The sequence below is a fragment of the Schistocerca nitens genome, chromosome 8 (genome assembly GCF_023898315.1).
Source record: "Schistocerca nitens isolate TAMUIC-IGC-003100 chromosome 8, iqSchNite1.1, whole genome shotgun sequence".
Taxonomy (NCBI): domain Eukaryota; kingdom Metazoa; phylum Arthropoda; class Insecta; order Orthoptera; family Acrididae; genus Schistocerca; species Schistocerca nitens.
In genome coordinates, this window is record NC_064621.1 from 518,209,188 (window position 1) to 518,224,119 (window position 14,932).

General features: G+C 35.6%; 1 protein-coding gene across 10 annotated transcripts in view; it reads left to right on the forward strand.

The window, feature by feature from the left end:
• Positions 1–10,394, forward strand: part of LOC126199361 (transcriptional enhancer factor TEF-1) — an 835,913-nt gene extending 825,519 nt beyond the window's left edge. For 5 of the 10 annotated variants that reach the window (XM_049936227.1, XM_049936231.1, XM_049936236.1 and 2 more), the window contains 3 exons: positions 2,091–2,257; positions 6,268–6,502; positions 6,683–10,393. In XM_049936227.1, coding sequence (XP_049792184.1) covers positions 2,091–2,257; positions 6,268–6,502; positions 6,683–6,796 — 516 coding nt within the window. In that variant the 3' untranslated portion in view covers positions 6,797–10,393. Of the gene's footprint in view, positions 1–2,090; positions 2,258–6,267; positions 6,503–6,682 lie in introns of all 10 variants that reach the window. The other 5 variants (XM_049936232.1, XM_049936233.1, XM_049936230.1 and 2 more) reach the window with 3 other exon arrangements.
• The last annotated feature ends 4,538 nt before the right edge of the window (positions 10,395–14,932 follow it).

Here is a 14,932-nt window from a genome sequence, read left to right on the forward strand (position 1 = left end):
GTTTCGTGACTGGTAAGAAGTATTCTCGCAATTCCTGCAACTAGAAAAGCACAGAGACCCTTTAGATTGCATTGCAGTAAAGCGCATGGGTGAAGTCATATGCTATGAAAAAGCATTAATTTTACATTAATTATTGAATCTAATGGGAGAAGTGCAGGAAAGTGGAGGTGCATGTATCAGAAAAAGGGGAAAATTAAATGAATGACAAAAAACACGAAACAGTAGCATAAAATGTGGAGAAATTTGACACTTTAAATTCTAAAAGAAAAGCTAGTACATGACAAATGAATATCTGCAAAAAATAAAATATTGGAATGGATAGTTAGAATTAACCTATGTAGGTAAATTCCAGTTACAGATTCCAACCGCTCCATGATTCATATGTAAATTATTTTTGCAGTTATATGTACAGAAACGTAATACCATTTCTACATTTGTAATTGCTCTCTAAAGCTACTGCGGTGAATTACAAAAATTGGAATCGGTAACTAGAACTGGCCTTCTATATAGGTCAATTCTAGTTACCCATTCCAATATTAGTAACTGTTTTGCAGTAGTTCAGATAGCCATTAGGAATGCAGAAATCATATTAACCTACATTTTATTTACACACAAGTGCTGAAAACACTATCTAAATAATGATCAGTGAATGGCTGGAATCCAATTCCAACTTTTTGATGGTTAATAATTTTGGACATTTTTGCTGTAAATTTGTGGACTATGTTTCTCTAGGATTTCTAAATTTCTTATTGATCTGAGAACTACTACAAAAAATTAATAACTGCTGTAGGTATAGCTTCCAAATTTTTCTCTTTTTCGTGGTAAGTAATGAAGGTAGTAATACCATATGTAGAAATCCTGAAACAATTTAATGCACACCCTTGTTTTTAAAACTATCTAAATAACGAACTGTAGAATGGTTGGAATCGGTAACTGGAATTAACCTATATAGGTCAGTTCCAGTTGCTGATTTCAGTATTTGTTAGACCCCACTTTTTGTCAATTTTTGTGACTTGTGTACTCATCCCATTAGATTTAGCAATCACTATTAAAAGTTAATGCTGATTCATAATATTATGACTTCACTATGTGCTATACTGTACTGGATTTAATGGTCCTTTGTGCTTTTCTTACTCGCATAAATTACAATAATAATTTATTTTAGACATGTATACTTCTTTTTTCTGTTCTTATTTATTTTCATTACCTTTAATTCTTGTCAATATAATTTGTGGCTAAGTAATTAATCACGCAAACTGTGTTTGTAGTTTTATCATACGCTACATTCGTTTGTTTACGAGTATGATCCGTTGCTTTCATAGGTTGCCTCTGTGTAACGTCTCTGCCTTGGGTATCACGTCATTGCTCAAAGCCGACGAGTGGAATCAGACACTAGAATTGAACCAAATAGTGTGTGCTGACATACTAATCAAACAATGGAAAGTCAAGAATGGAATAACAACAATGTGGAAAGGATTGATTGCTACTCACTATGTAGAGGAGGCATTGAGTCGCACACAGGCACGAAGAAAAGAAATGCTAAAAATGTTAAAGCTTTTGTACAAAGTCTTTACTCAGAAGTAGAGCTCTTGCACATTCACACAACAACAACAACAACAACAAACACACACACACACACACACACACACACACACACACACACACACACAAACTATTCTCTCCAGGTGCTAAGAAGACAGTAGCCATTTGCTTGTGTATTGTTGTTGTGTGACTGTGTGAGAGTTCTACAATTTTGAAGAAACACTTTGTCCAGAAGCTTAAATATTTCTAGCCTTCCTTTTCTTTGTGCATGTCTGTGATTCAATATTGCCTCTGTGTGTGAGTAGCAATCTATCCTTTCCATATTGTTAGTACTTCCTAATGTGATAAATAATGAGGCAGGGCAGGATGAAGGATTTCATGTGATGGTCCAGTTCTTGAATTAGAAATAGCTGATATTCACATCAAAAAACACAAATTTTTGTCATAGTGCATAGCATGACATATGATTTTGTTTCAAGACAAAATTTTTTTTAAATTATTAATTTAATATTTTATTACCTTACTAAACATACTTCTTGGTTCCACAGGCAGTTGATGTCCGACAGATTTATGATAAGTTTCCTGAGAAGAAAGGTGGCTTGAAAGAGCTTTATGACAAAGGACCGCAGAATGCATTTTTCCTTGTCAAATTCTGGGCAGATCTGAACACTAACATCCAGGATGAAGCTGGAGCCTTCTATGGAGTTACAAGCCAGTGAGTCCTGCTTCCTTTTAAGGGACATTCCTTTGAGATCGACAATTGCAGTTTTGAAAATATGAATTCACTTCTGTTAAAAAAATATTGTAGCCATATGAAATAGTTATTGGATATATACAGGGGATGGACAAAAAAATTGAAACACCACAAAAGCAACACTGTACCATGCGTAATACAGTGTGGAGAAAATGGTTGGCATTTGAAACATCTTCCACTTGTCTCTGAATGGATAAACACAGGTCCTGTAGGGGGTTCAAAGGTACCTTGTACCATTCGTTCAGCAAAACAGTGGCAAGTTCTGGTATCAATAACAAAAGTGGATAGTGATCCCACACACTTCTCTCCAAAGACAACCACAAGGCTCAACAATATTGAGTTTTGGTTGCACTGGTGGGCAAAGGAAATGCAACAGTTCATCCCGGTGCTCACACAACTAGTCCTGCACCGTGGAAGCTGTGTCAACAGGGGGCCCCATCATCTTGGAACCCAGCAATACTACTATGGAAAACAGACTGTGTACTAAGGGATGGATGTGATCAGCCAAAATGGTCACATAATCCTTGGCAGTTATATGACCTTGTAGAGTAAAAGTGGGGCCGAAAAAATACACGATATGACTAGCCAAATCATCATCGAACTCCCACCATGTTTCGCTGCTGGAATGTAGACTCGTTTAAAATTGGAAACATGGTGAAACGAGGCTCATCTGACTAGATGACATTCTTCTTGAGCTCCTTAGTCCATGTTTTATGGCTTCTGCACCATGTTTTCCTGCTAAGAGCATTTGCATCACTGATGATTGGTGTAGAATTACAGCTCACCCTGCCATTCAATGCTTATGGAGCTCCCTTTGTATTATTGTTGTGCTTACAGGAGTACGTGAGTGCGACATTCCATTCTGCAGTGATTTTTATAGCTGTCGCCCTCTTGTTTTTTATTACAATATTCTTCAGTGACTGACCATCTTGATCACTCGGCACACTTTCGTTCATGTTGTGATTTAGCAGATGATTTTCCACTTTCCTATATGCGGTATACATCTATAGTGTTTCAAGAGGCACCATATCAAACACTCTGACTTCCTTGATTATGGAAGCACACACCATATGAGCACCAACAATTTTCCCACATTCAAATCAGCTTAGCTCTGACACAATGCTCTCTCAACATTGCAGGACAGTGTTTTGACCTTTTCTGATGGAAGAGTACCTATGCAATTACATCTCAAACAAACATTACTTTATGAATTGGCAGTTCCGGATCCCCACTTCTTGTAATGTGGTTAATTATACAATCTTGGCTGCAGTCAACACTTCTTGTACTGTTTTACACGAATTATATATTGGTAGTGAACGATGCTTCACAACCTCTACAGGAAACAACTCTTATGACATGCGCACGTATATGGAGAAATATAAATATGTATATATAGCCTGCTCATAAATTTGGTATTACTCTGATCGTGCACAAGTTTATTTTTTATTTAATTTATTTAAATTTCTTATGAATACAAGCAGTTATGTGTAACACTGCATATGAACTGCCTTAGTACTAGCTGCCATTAGCCAGTTGCAAGTGCACAGTTTAACTTTTCAATAATGAGTAGACAACATTTGCTACAGTTAAATGTTTTATTGAACGACGTAGTACTGTCGAACCTCTGCTTTTGTATTCTGCAAAATGACACACAGCAGTAAGCAATCTGTATGGATATACAAGGATACAACAGAATATATTGGCTGTTTTACTCAACATCAAATAACAACATGTAGCTTATGTGCTTTATTTAAAATAACAAATGATTAAAATTAATTCGACAGTAGTTTTAACTTTGCCTTTGATCAAGCTCATGAAATGTAATTGGGTATCTTTCTAATGAAATATAATGTCCAATAACAACCCATCTCTCAAAGTTAATTAATCCTGAGCAGACCTGCTGCTTAAGGAATTTCCTTTACTTACAATACACTATAATACATAATGACACAGCTTTTCCTTAGATTGTGAATTAATGTTGACCATTTCAAATGAGAGATAATTGAACACTAAGTCAGTCATGCAATTTTTATTGACACAACCATTTCTCTCTCTTTTGTTTCAGTATAACATAAATATTTTTTTTTTGTTATTTATTTTATTTTCTCAGATATTTTGCAATGAAATGGGTCTTTAGATGGTAATCACCTGTAAGGATAATGTTTCCTTCTTCAATTATTTTTATTTTGTATGAAAGTCTACTCAGAAAATATTGTCAAGCTAGTCATAATGCTAAATTATTGCATCTCAGAACTTTGTTTCTTTCGTCCTGGTAACTAGTAGCAAATCATTAAAATCTTTGTATTTAAATCTCTTTTATAAACTTCCAAAAGTCTTCTCTCTTTAAATTAATTCCATCACTGGTTTCTTTTGTTTTTATTGGGACTCAAGTTACCTTTGGGGAGAATTTACTAATTTGTAATTAATATTCAAAAATGGAATGAAATTTTCACTCTACAGTGGAGAGTGCGCAGACATGAAACTTCCTGGCAGATTAAAACTGTGTGCCGGACCGAGTTAATTGATGTGCTGAAGCTTTATTTTATTCTTTCATGTCCGTCTAAATTTGATGGCAGTGAACAATTGCCAGCAATTATCTATCCCCCAGTACAGTGATAAAAAAATCCACAGGAAAATATGTTGGCAAATCACATTTCACTATGGCTTACTAATTTAATGGGCACTTGTGTCATTAAAAAATTAAGGTAATGATAATACTATGATGTACTTGCATAATTGTTTCCAGTGGGTTGCCTCTTAATGTTGCACGAAAGATCTTGACAGTTTATGGGCTATCAGCACTGTATGATCAATATGTGGTTTCTGTCCAAAAACTTAAAAACTAGAAAAGCATTGAAAAAATCAAAACTCAAGCTCATGTAAGATGCTGTGGGGACTCAGTTTTGTCAGGAAGGATATAAGGGGACCCCACTATCAGGCCCCATCATAAAAGAAACAGCAATTCAGTTGCAACAAAAACTGGGTGGTGAAGATGACGTATTCCAAGCAAGTGAATGTTGGCTTCACCTGTGGAAAAATTGTCACAGCATTAGGCAAGTTGTTATTTCAGGTGAAAAATTTTCTGTTGACAATAGTACAAGTAGGGAATTTGTTGAAAATTTTGAAATATAGTCTCAGAAAATCAACTGGTAATTAGCCACTTGTACAACATGGATGAAACAGAACCAAACTAGAAAATGCTGCTTCAAAAAAACCTTGCCTCTGACAATGGAACAGTCCCAGGAAGAAGACTAGCAAAGGATAGGCTGACTATTCCAACCTGTAGCAATGCAAGGGGTGACTGCAAATTGCCGTTGTTTGTAATCAGCAAATTTAAGAACCCAAGACCCTTCAAAAACACACACATCAACACTTCCCGTTCTTTATGATGGTAAAAAAGTGCATGGATGATGAAAGTACTTGAACTAAAAAAAACTACCTCCCATGCAGTTGTATTGCTGTCCACCAGCAGTGTAGGTATGATCCTTGCCACTCAAAGCATGAATATAGTTCATCATTTCTACATTGGTACTCTCCACCATTTTTTAACAAACACATTAAGTAGTATTACAGTAATTAATTATGAATATTCAACCGATATCATTGTAAATTCAGCTACTGCACCAATAGGTTTAGACTAAAACTTCTTCCTTTGATCCTACACACCTCACAACATGTTGAAGACACTGTGCTGTGCATGTGCCTTTTGTGACCAAATACAACAGTGGAACCTACAGATTTGGCTAGCCTCTGCATTTCTGTTAATGCATACATTTTTCATGGTGTTTCAGTTTTGTTGTGCAACCCATATATATGCTAACTAAAAACATTATTATGCTCTTTACAACACTTACTAATGATGTGAACAAAACTACAAGTATTTGACAATCACAAATATTTGACAATAGCTGTTACTTCATCTGTATTTATAATAAGAATTGCTATTTCTAAGAAAAAAATTTTTATTGCAGGTATGAAAGTAATGAAAATATGACTATTACTTGTTCTACAAAGGTATGTTCATTTGGTAAACAAGTAGTGGAAAAGGTTGAAACAGAATATGCAAGGTTCGAAAATGGACGGTTTGTGTACCGTATTCATCGCTCACCAATGTGTGAATACATGATCAACTTCATCCACAAGTTGAAACACTTGCCTGAAAAGTACATGATGAACAGTGTACTTGAGAATTTCACTATCCTACAGGTAAGTCCCACCTACAGACGTTGAGAGTACATAGCTTAATTGTAACTGTTTCTCTTAAAAGAGGCAAACTCTGAAAAAAAAAATTGAAAGTTATATAATTGTCTGATAAAGCTTAAAATTGTCATGAATGAGTGCTACAGATTTTCAGTATATATACAATGTGCTATTTTTCTTTTCTAGGTGGTCACAAATCGTGAAACCCAAGAAACTCTCCTGTGTACAGCTTATGTGTTTGAGGTGTCAACTTCTGAACATGGTGCTCAACACCATATCTATAGGCTGGTGAAGGACTGAATAAATGAAAGAAACACTTTCCAACAGTGCCTAGAACCGCTGACATCTGTACATTAATGTTTCATCAAGTATTATTTTTGTTATAAGTGACCCTTGTGGGTGGGCAAACAGCTCCTCCACAGTAAGTGTTCTGGACTCTTGTCAGCGGTGCCAGGGATGCCAGATGACAGAATGTTTGTGATACTACTAAGTTGGTATTGAAGCTCGAATTACACCACTAGATTATATTTTTATTGTGATCAAATGAGAGCTAAATTTGTTATTGGAAGGAGTTTGTCAGTTGGCGTGTACACTTTCAGATTGAAAAGTTATATACTCAAGTATATAGTTGCAATCGACATGGCATCCCTAGTGTTAATATCTACACCATTTGAAATATAAAGAAGTCTAATGAAGTTAAATAGTAAATGAAAATTGAATCGAGTGGCAATTTTTGATCTCTGTTTTAGTCAAATATTTTCGTGGTGAGAAGTAAAATTATGTAGTATTTTACACGGTGGCAGCTGTGCGTTTACTTAAAAATGAAAGTGGAACATACTGTGGATAGAATATTTTCTTTTATATGTATTTAACTACAATCTGGCATTTAAAATGTGCTTGTTAATGAAATCAGCATCACTATGTATGTATATATGTGGATACTATACATACATATTTATATATATTTTAAAAATATCTTCTGTGAAGATGTAGGGCACTCTTTCACTAATACAATTGAAAGCAAAAAAAAAGGTCATTGCTGTAAATAGGTTTACATGGATGAGTAAATTCTATGTTTTCCTTGTGCCAAGAGAAGACTAAACAACTATTCAGCAGTTTGGCTAAAACATTTATAACACTGAATTTCCAGAAGGATTTGGCCATATCTGGAACTGCCATATCACAGTAGAGGTTTCTTGTTTGTACTTAATGAGATAAATATATGTATAATAAGAAGAATATGCTATATGCCACAATGGTAAACTTTTACAGTGTGAAAAAAGATTAAGATATTTCTATGATTAGTTATTCCTTTGTGGTGTAGCACTTGAGTAAGTGCCTTTTCTGTACTCTTCATGTTGACTGAATTTTACCTATGCCAATGCTTTCTCTGCAAAATATTACAAGGATTTATTTTGGCACAATTATTTTGTCAGGAGTTTTGTGATTTGTTGGAGTCGTCATGTTGTATCCTATATTGATTTCTATTGTTTGCAGGTTTCTGAACTAGGGATCAAAGTTCAAAATGACATGAAAATAGAACGCTTAATTCAGTATTTGTTCATAGTGGAAAAACAGCAAAATATAAGTTCTGAGGATCCTGGCTTCTGTACAAAAAATCTCTATACACTGTACACAATTCATCATATGTGCATGACAAATAATTTACCCTGCTGCCTCGTACCAGCAGTTTAAAAATAATCTGTGCCATTTATGTGACTGTAATTAAGAAACAGAAATGTGAAAAGCAGAGCTTTTATGTAAATTTTTATTAAATTAATTCTAAACTTAATTAATGTATGTTTTATGGATACTTTAGAAATAGAATTTAACTTACTGATATTATTTAATTTGAAAGTAATTTCACTCTTGACCAGTTATATTTTAAATATTCCCTGTAGAAGTGAACAGAATATTTTAATGCATTGAGTAATAATGTGATAGTCTATTGATAACTTCATTTTCTTCTGTTTAGCGTGTTTTTTGTAAAATAATATTCTTTTTCATAGTATCCTGTGACTATAGTTAAGACATGGAGAGCTTTTTTATAGTTTATATTTTATTTTAGCTTAGAAGAATAAGTGTTTTAAACACATTTTGTACAAAGCAGTTTTTAATTTTCTAAGTTGCCATATATAAATGATTGTTGTGATATGTTTGAATATTTGACAGCAGTTTCCTTGATGGTGATACATTTGTATTCAGTTGGAATAAAATGACTTTCTCTCTGAGCCAGTGGGCTGTAGCTAACCAAACTGAGTAAAGATTGGCATTTCATTTGTATTAGTGCAATGTCACATGTATGACTACATGAGAGATTTTCAGGATGCAATTCTGCATCAGTTTGTTGTAACTCTTGTGTCTTAAAACTTTTGATTCTTGTGTTGTGAGTTGAACTTGCATGTTAGTACTACCAGATTTTATTTACTTTGCATGTGAGATTGTGTTGTGTTATATTTTATGGGTCCTTCCTTTATTTGCAGCTTTTTATTTGGTTTGGGTTTTTATTTTGTTTCACTCTTAGTATCTTTAAATAAATTGTTATTTCAAGCCCTGAAAGTAAGAGACCTGTTTGTACTATTTTTGTGTTTCACCTTACTTGTATTTGGCAGCAAAACTAGAACAAAACAGAAAGTTATGAAAAAATAAAGTGGACTCTTTTGTACAGTTGATAATCAGTCTTCATTATTTAATTGCCTTTCATCCCATCACACTTCGTATTTCCCAGTTTTCACTGTTACATGTTCACAAAGGCAACTCTCCCGTACTTACGTCCTGAATGTATAATGACATGAATGTAGTAGTATTATGCCACTTGAAAGACTAAATTCAAGTCAAAGTCTTGACTGCTTAAAAGTTAACCATTTTTATAATTTGATTACACCTTGGGTGCCAAAATGAACTTGCAAAACTGTAACAGTCTAGGAATAATTGTGATGTTGCTCACAGGAGAAACTAATATTTGTGCTGTGGAGATGGAAACTGTAACAATGCTGTTTTATTGTGGATCAGTATTTTGTAGCTGGTCAGTGCAGGAGGTATGAAAGATTTTATATTTTGTACATTTACAACATTCCACTTAAAAATACTCAACCAATTAAAGAGATATACTCTAGATGACACTGGTTTTGGTTATGCTACTATGGAAAAATGGGATGTTCTTATATAACAGATGGCAGCAGGTGCTAAACGTACTTTATAGTCTCCTTTATATTTTTTCTCTTTGTGGTTAGTATACGAGTTGCTGACAGCAGAAAGTAAACATCTCCAGAATTTTTAAAATTCATTTTCTTGTGAAATCCAACTTGGGAAGCCTGTCATTTACCACACATATGAAACTCATCCACAGTCATTAAAGTGTCTCTAGCAACAACTATAATTCACTGCTTACTGCAAAAAGGGAACATGTCGTGGCACCATCAGGAGAAAACTGAATACACCTTGTATTGGATTCTTCACAGAAGAAAGATAAAGTTAGTGTTCTTATGAAAATAGAAAGAATACTTGGTGGCCAAAATTCTGTTAAAACAGTTGCCTTAGTAATGATTCTTATGGAAAAGGTGTTCCATAAGAGCAAAAGATTTATTTAGCCCTATTAAAGTATCATGAATTTAGTTTCAGCAAAGATACACCACAGGTAGTTCAGTTTAAGATCAACGTCAATAGCCAGCCAGCTGATAGTTTTATTTGAGGAATACTCGGATGAACTTTGAACTTCCCAAGGAACCTGCCTACAAAGCCAAACTATGCACAAACATCTTAAAAATGTATTATATTTAAAAAAAAATTAATTTAGACTTTGGAAGAAAAGATGCAGTTTTGGAACGAAATTCAGACATATCCAACAACAGAGAGGGATGAAATTGAGGAGAATTTTTAAGTCTGTGTATTTATTTTGATGTAATAATGCTTAAAATATGTTAAAGGTGAGGAAAATATCTAACATAAACTTGCATTCTACAAATATAAGGATTTTCATTTTATTTTACATTGGTAACTGTAAACAAGGGAACATGTCCAGTTCCAAAAAACATTTTTTTTACGCTGCTGCTAACACAAAGGTGCATAAAAATTAGATAATCTAAAGTACCTTGCAGCTGCATGTCTGTAGAAAAATGTAGAATAATTTTGCTGTAGAGGTTTTTCTCTTTCCTGTAAAATGAGTGGAAGTAAACTTGTTCCCTTTTTGCAGTTAGCAGTTCCTACGTATGCCTCAAAAACCCTGGTTGCGATGTGCTTCACCGTTGTAGGCAAAGTGACCTAATGAAGGGATCTTTGAAGCAATTTCGAAGTCAATACATCACTTTTCACAGCTTTAAGTGAGAGAATGTTGCAGTCTGAACACCCACACTGATGTCAAGTGACACAAGCAGAGGATATCATAGTGGTTGACCAATGGTGGGTGAGCCCCTGGATCTGATCAGAGTTTTATTAACAAGTACTGCAGGACAGAAAGAAGGTCAGCATCAGTCATAATGTCATCTGTCTTATTTATTGCATTGCACATTTGGATTCAGCTAATAGTGCAACTATCATCAGTGCATTATAAATAGTTGTGTAGGCTTACACAATTATAATGACACACTCTCCACTCTAACTCGGGCATGTACAAGCATTAGTTGGACTAATGCTTGTACATGCATGAGTTACATTGGAAAATGTGTCATTATAATTACATTGAGTTTACATGACTACTTGTAATGCACTGATGATAGCTGCACTGTCCGTTGATATCTAAATCTGCAGTGCAGTAAAAAAGGCGGATGACATTACATCCAATGCTGACTTTCTTTCTGTCCTGAATTACATCACGGTCGTGGTGCACAAACATTCCCATGGAATCGAATATGATGAATAAGTACTGCGCTACAGCAGTGTTAATAAGGATTCGGGCACATATGAAAGCATACATGAAGCATGTTTCAGCAAGATAAATTGTCTCAAATAAATGGAGTTTTGAAGCTTTTGCTTTAAATGCAGGAACAACTCGAGCTTTTAAGTATGAATTCTTTTTTTGTAGTCATTATTAAAAAGCGTTTTCTGGGGTATTAAAATCTGAGTTTACAGAGCACCAGATAGTACGTCTGCCATGCTTTTACCCAGCTGACGTAAATTGATGAGAAATATATGGATATTCTGAACTGTGCTTGACTGTAGTTTCTGATTTTGATTTAGCTTCTATTGATTTATTGATTCCAGAAATCTTGCTGTGTTAATACACATTCTTGCATATATGAGGTGTGATTGGAAATTTTTAAGAATGGATCTGCTACTGCTTAATGGTTTGGAAGGCAGGTACACGGAGGGTGGGGAGTCAGTCATTGCCTTGTCCTTGAACGCCCTCTGACAGGAAACTGTTTCCTATATTCATTTCATTGTGGCAGCTGGTTGACTGCGGGTCCGTTAGGGCTTGTTGCCAGATTCTGTCTGCATGAAAATGCTCGGAGCAATGAGTTTGTGTGAAATTTTGTTTTAAAACTGGGAAATCAGATTCTGAGACTTGTTGTTGTTGTTGTGGTCTTCAGCACAGAGACTAGTTTGATGCAGCTCTCCATGCTACTCTATCCTGTGCAAGCTGCTTCATCTCCCAGTACCTATTGCAACCTACAGCCTTCTGAATCTGCTTAGTGTATTCATCTCTTGGTCTCCCTCTACGATTTTTACCCTCCACGCTGCCCTCCAATACTAAATTGGTGATCCCTTGATGCCTCAGAACATGTCCTACCAACCGATCCATTCTTCTAGTCAAGTTGTGCCACAAATTTCTCTTCTCCCCATTTTTATTCAATACCTCCTCATTAGTTGTGTGACCTACCCATCTAATCTTCAGCATTCTTCTGTAGCACCATATTTCAAAAGCTTCTATTCTCTTCTTGTCCAAACTATTTATCGTCAATGTTTCACTTTTATACATTGCTACACTCCATACAAATACTTCCAGAAACGACTTCCTGACTCTTACATCTATACTCGATGTTAACAAATTTCTCTTCATCAGAAATACTTTTCTTGCCATTGCCAGTCTACATTTTACATCCTCTCTACTTCGACCTTCATTAGTTATTTTTCTCCCAAAATAGCAAAACTCATCTTCTACTTTTAAGTGTCTCATTTCCTAATCTAATTCCCTCAGCATCACCTGACTTAATTCGACTACATTCCACTATCCTCGTTTTGCTTTTGTTGATGTTCATCTTATACCCTCCTTTCAAGACACTGTCCATTCCGTTCAACTGCTCTTCCAAGTCCCTTGCTGTCTCTGACAGAATTAAAATGTCATCAGCAAACCTCAAAGTTTTTATTTCTTCTCCATGGATTTTAATACCTACTCCGAACTTTTCTTTTGTTTCCTTTACTGCTTGCTCAATATACAGATTGAATAACATCGGGGAGAGGCTAGAACCATGTCTCACTCCCTTCCCAACCACTGCTTCCCTTTCATGCCCCTCAACTCTTATAACTGCCATCTGGTTTCTGTACAAATTGTAAATAGCCTTTTGCTCCCTGTATTTTACCACTGCCACCTTCATAATGTGAAAGAGAATATTCCTGTCAACATTGTCAAAACCTGTCTCTAAGTCTACCAATGCTAGAAATGTAGGTTTGCCTTTCCTTAACCTATCTTCTAAGATAAGTCGTAGGGTCAGTAGTGCCTCACATGTTCCAACCTTTCTACGGAATCCAAACTGATCTTCCCCAAGGTCAGCTTCTACCAGTTTTTCCATTCATCTGTAAAGAATTCTTGTTAGTATTTGGCAGCCGTGACTTATTAAACTGATAGGTCAGCAATTTTCACATCTGTCAACACCTGCTTTCTTTGGGATTGGAATTATTATATTATTCTTTAGGTCTGTGGGTGTTTAGCCTGTCTCAATACATCTTGCTCACCAGATGGTAGAGTTTTGTCAGGGCTGGCTCTCCCAAGGCTATCAGTAGTTCTAATGGAATGTCCTCCACTCTCAGGGCCTTGTTTCGACTTAGGTCTTTCAGTGCTCTGTCAAACTCTTCACGCAGTATCATATCTCCCATTTCTTCTATCTCCATAATATTTCCCCGAAGTACATCGCCCTTGTATAGACCTTCTATATACTCCTTACACCTTTCTGCTTTCCCTACTTTGCTTAGTACTGGTTTTTATCTGAGCTCTTGATATTCATAAGTTTTTCTCTTTAATTTTCCTGTAGGCAGTATCTATCTTATCCCTAGTGAGATATGCCTCTACATCCTTACGTTTGTCCTCTAGCCATCCCTGCTTCGCCATTTTGCAATTCCTGTCAATCTCATTTTTGATATGTTTGTATTCCTTTATGCCTGCTTCATTTACTACATTTTTATATTTTTCCTTTCATCAATTAAAATCAATATATATTCTGTTATCCAATGATTTCTAGCAGCCCTTTGTCTTTTTACCTACTTGATCCTCTGCTGCCTTCACTATTTCATCTCTCAAAGCTACCCATTCTTCTTCTACTTTATTACTTTCCCCCATTCTTGTCAATCTTTCCCTAACGCTCTCCCTGAAACTCTACAACCTCTGGTTCTGTCAGTTTATCCAGGTCCTATCTCCTTAAATTCCCACCTTTTTGCAGTTTCTTCAGTTTTAATCTACAGTTCATAACCAATAGATTGTTGTCAAGAGTTCACTTCTGCCCCTGAAAATGTCTTACAATTTAAAATCTGGTTCCTGAATCTGTGTCTTACCATTATATAATCTATCTGAAACGTAATCTATCTGAAACTTTCCAGTAGCTCCAGGCCTCTTCCATGTATACAACCTTCTTCCATGATTCTTGAACCAAGTGTTAGCTATGATTAAGTTAGGCTCTGTGCAAAATTCTACAAGGCGGCTTCCTCTTTCATTTCTTACCCCCATTCCATATTAATCTACTATGTTTACTTCTCTTCCTTTTCCTACTATTGAATTCCAGTCACCCACGACTATTAAATTTTCATCTCCCTTCACTATCTGAATAATTTATTTTATCTTGTCACATTTCATCAATCTCTTCATGATCTGTGGAGCTAGTTGGCATATAAACTTGTACTAATGTGGTAGATGTGGGCTTTGTGTCTATCTTGGCGACAAGACTGAGACTTACGGACTATTAAAAACAGCTTTTGGAGATAATTGAATGAGCCAGTCAAATGTTTTTGTTTGTTTCAACAGATTTAAAAATGGCCGCAAATCATTTGAAGATGAACCACGGTCCGGCCATTGTTCCACCTCAAAAACAAAAGAAAATGTTGTGAAAGTTCATGACTTAGTGCGCTCTCATCGTAGACTTACAATTAGGGAGATGGCTGATGAACTTAATTTAAGTTTCTGTGCCGTTCAGTCAATTTTAACTGAAGATCTGAACATGGGTCGAGTGTCCGCAAAATTCATTCCAAAAATGTTCTCAAGTGACCGGAGACAATACTGACTTGAAGTGTGCC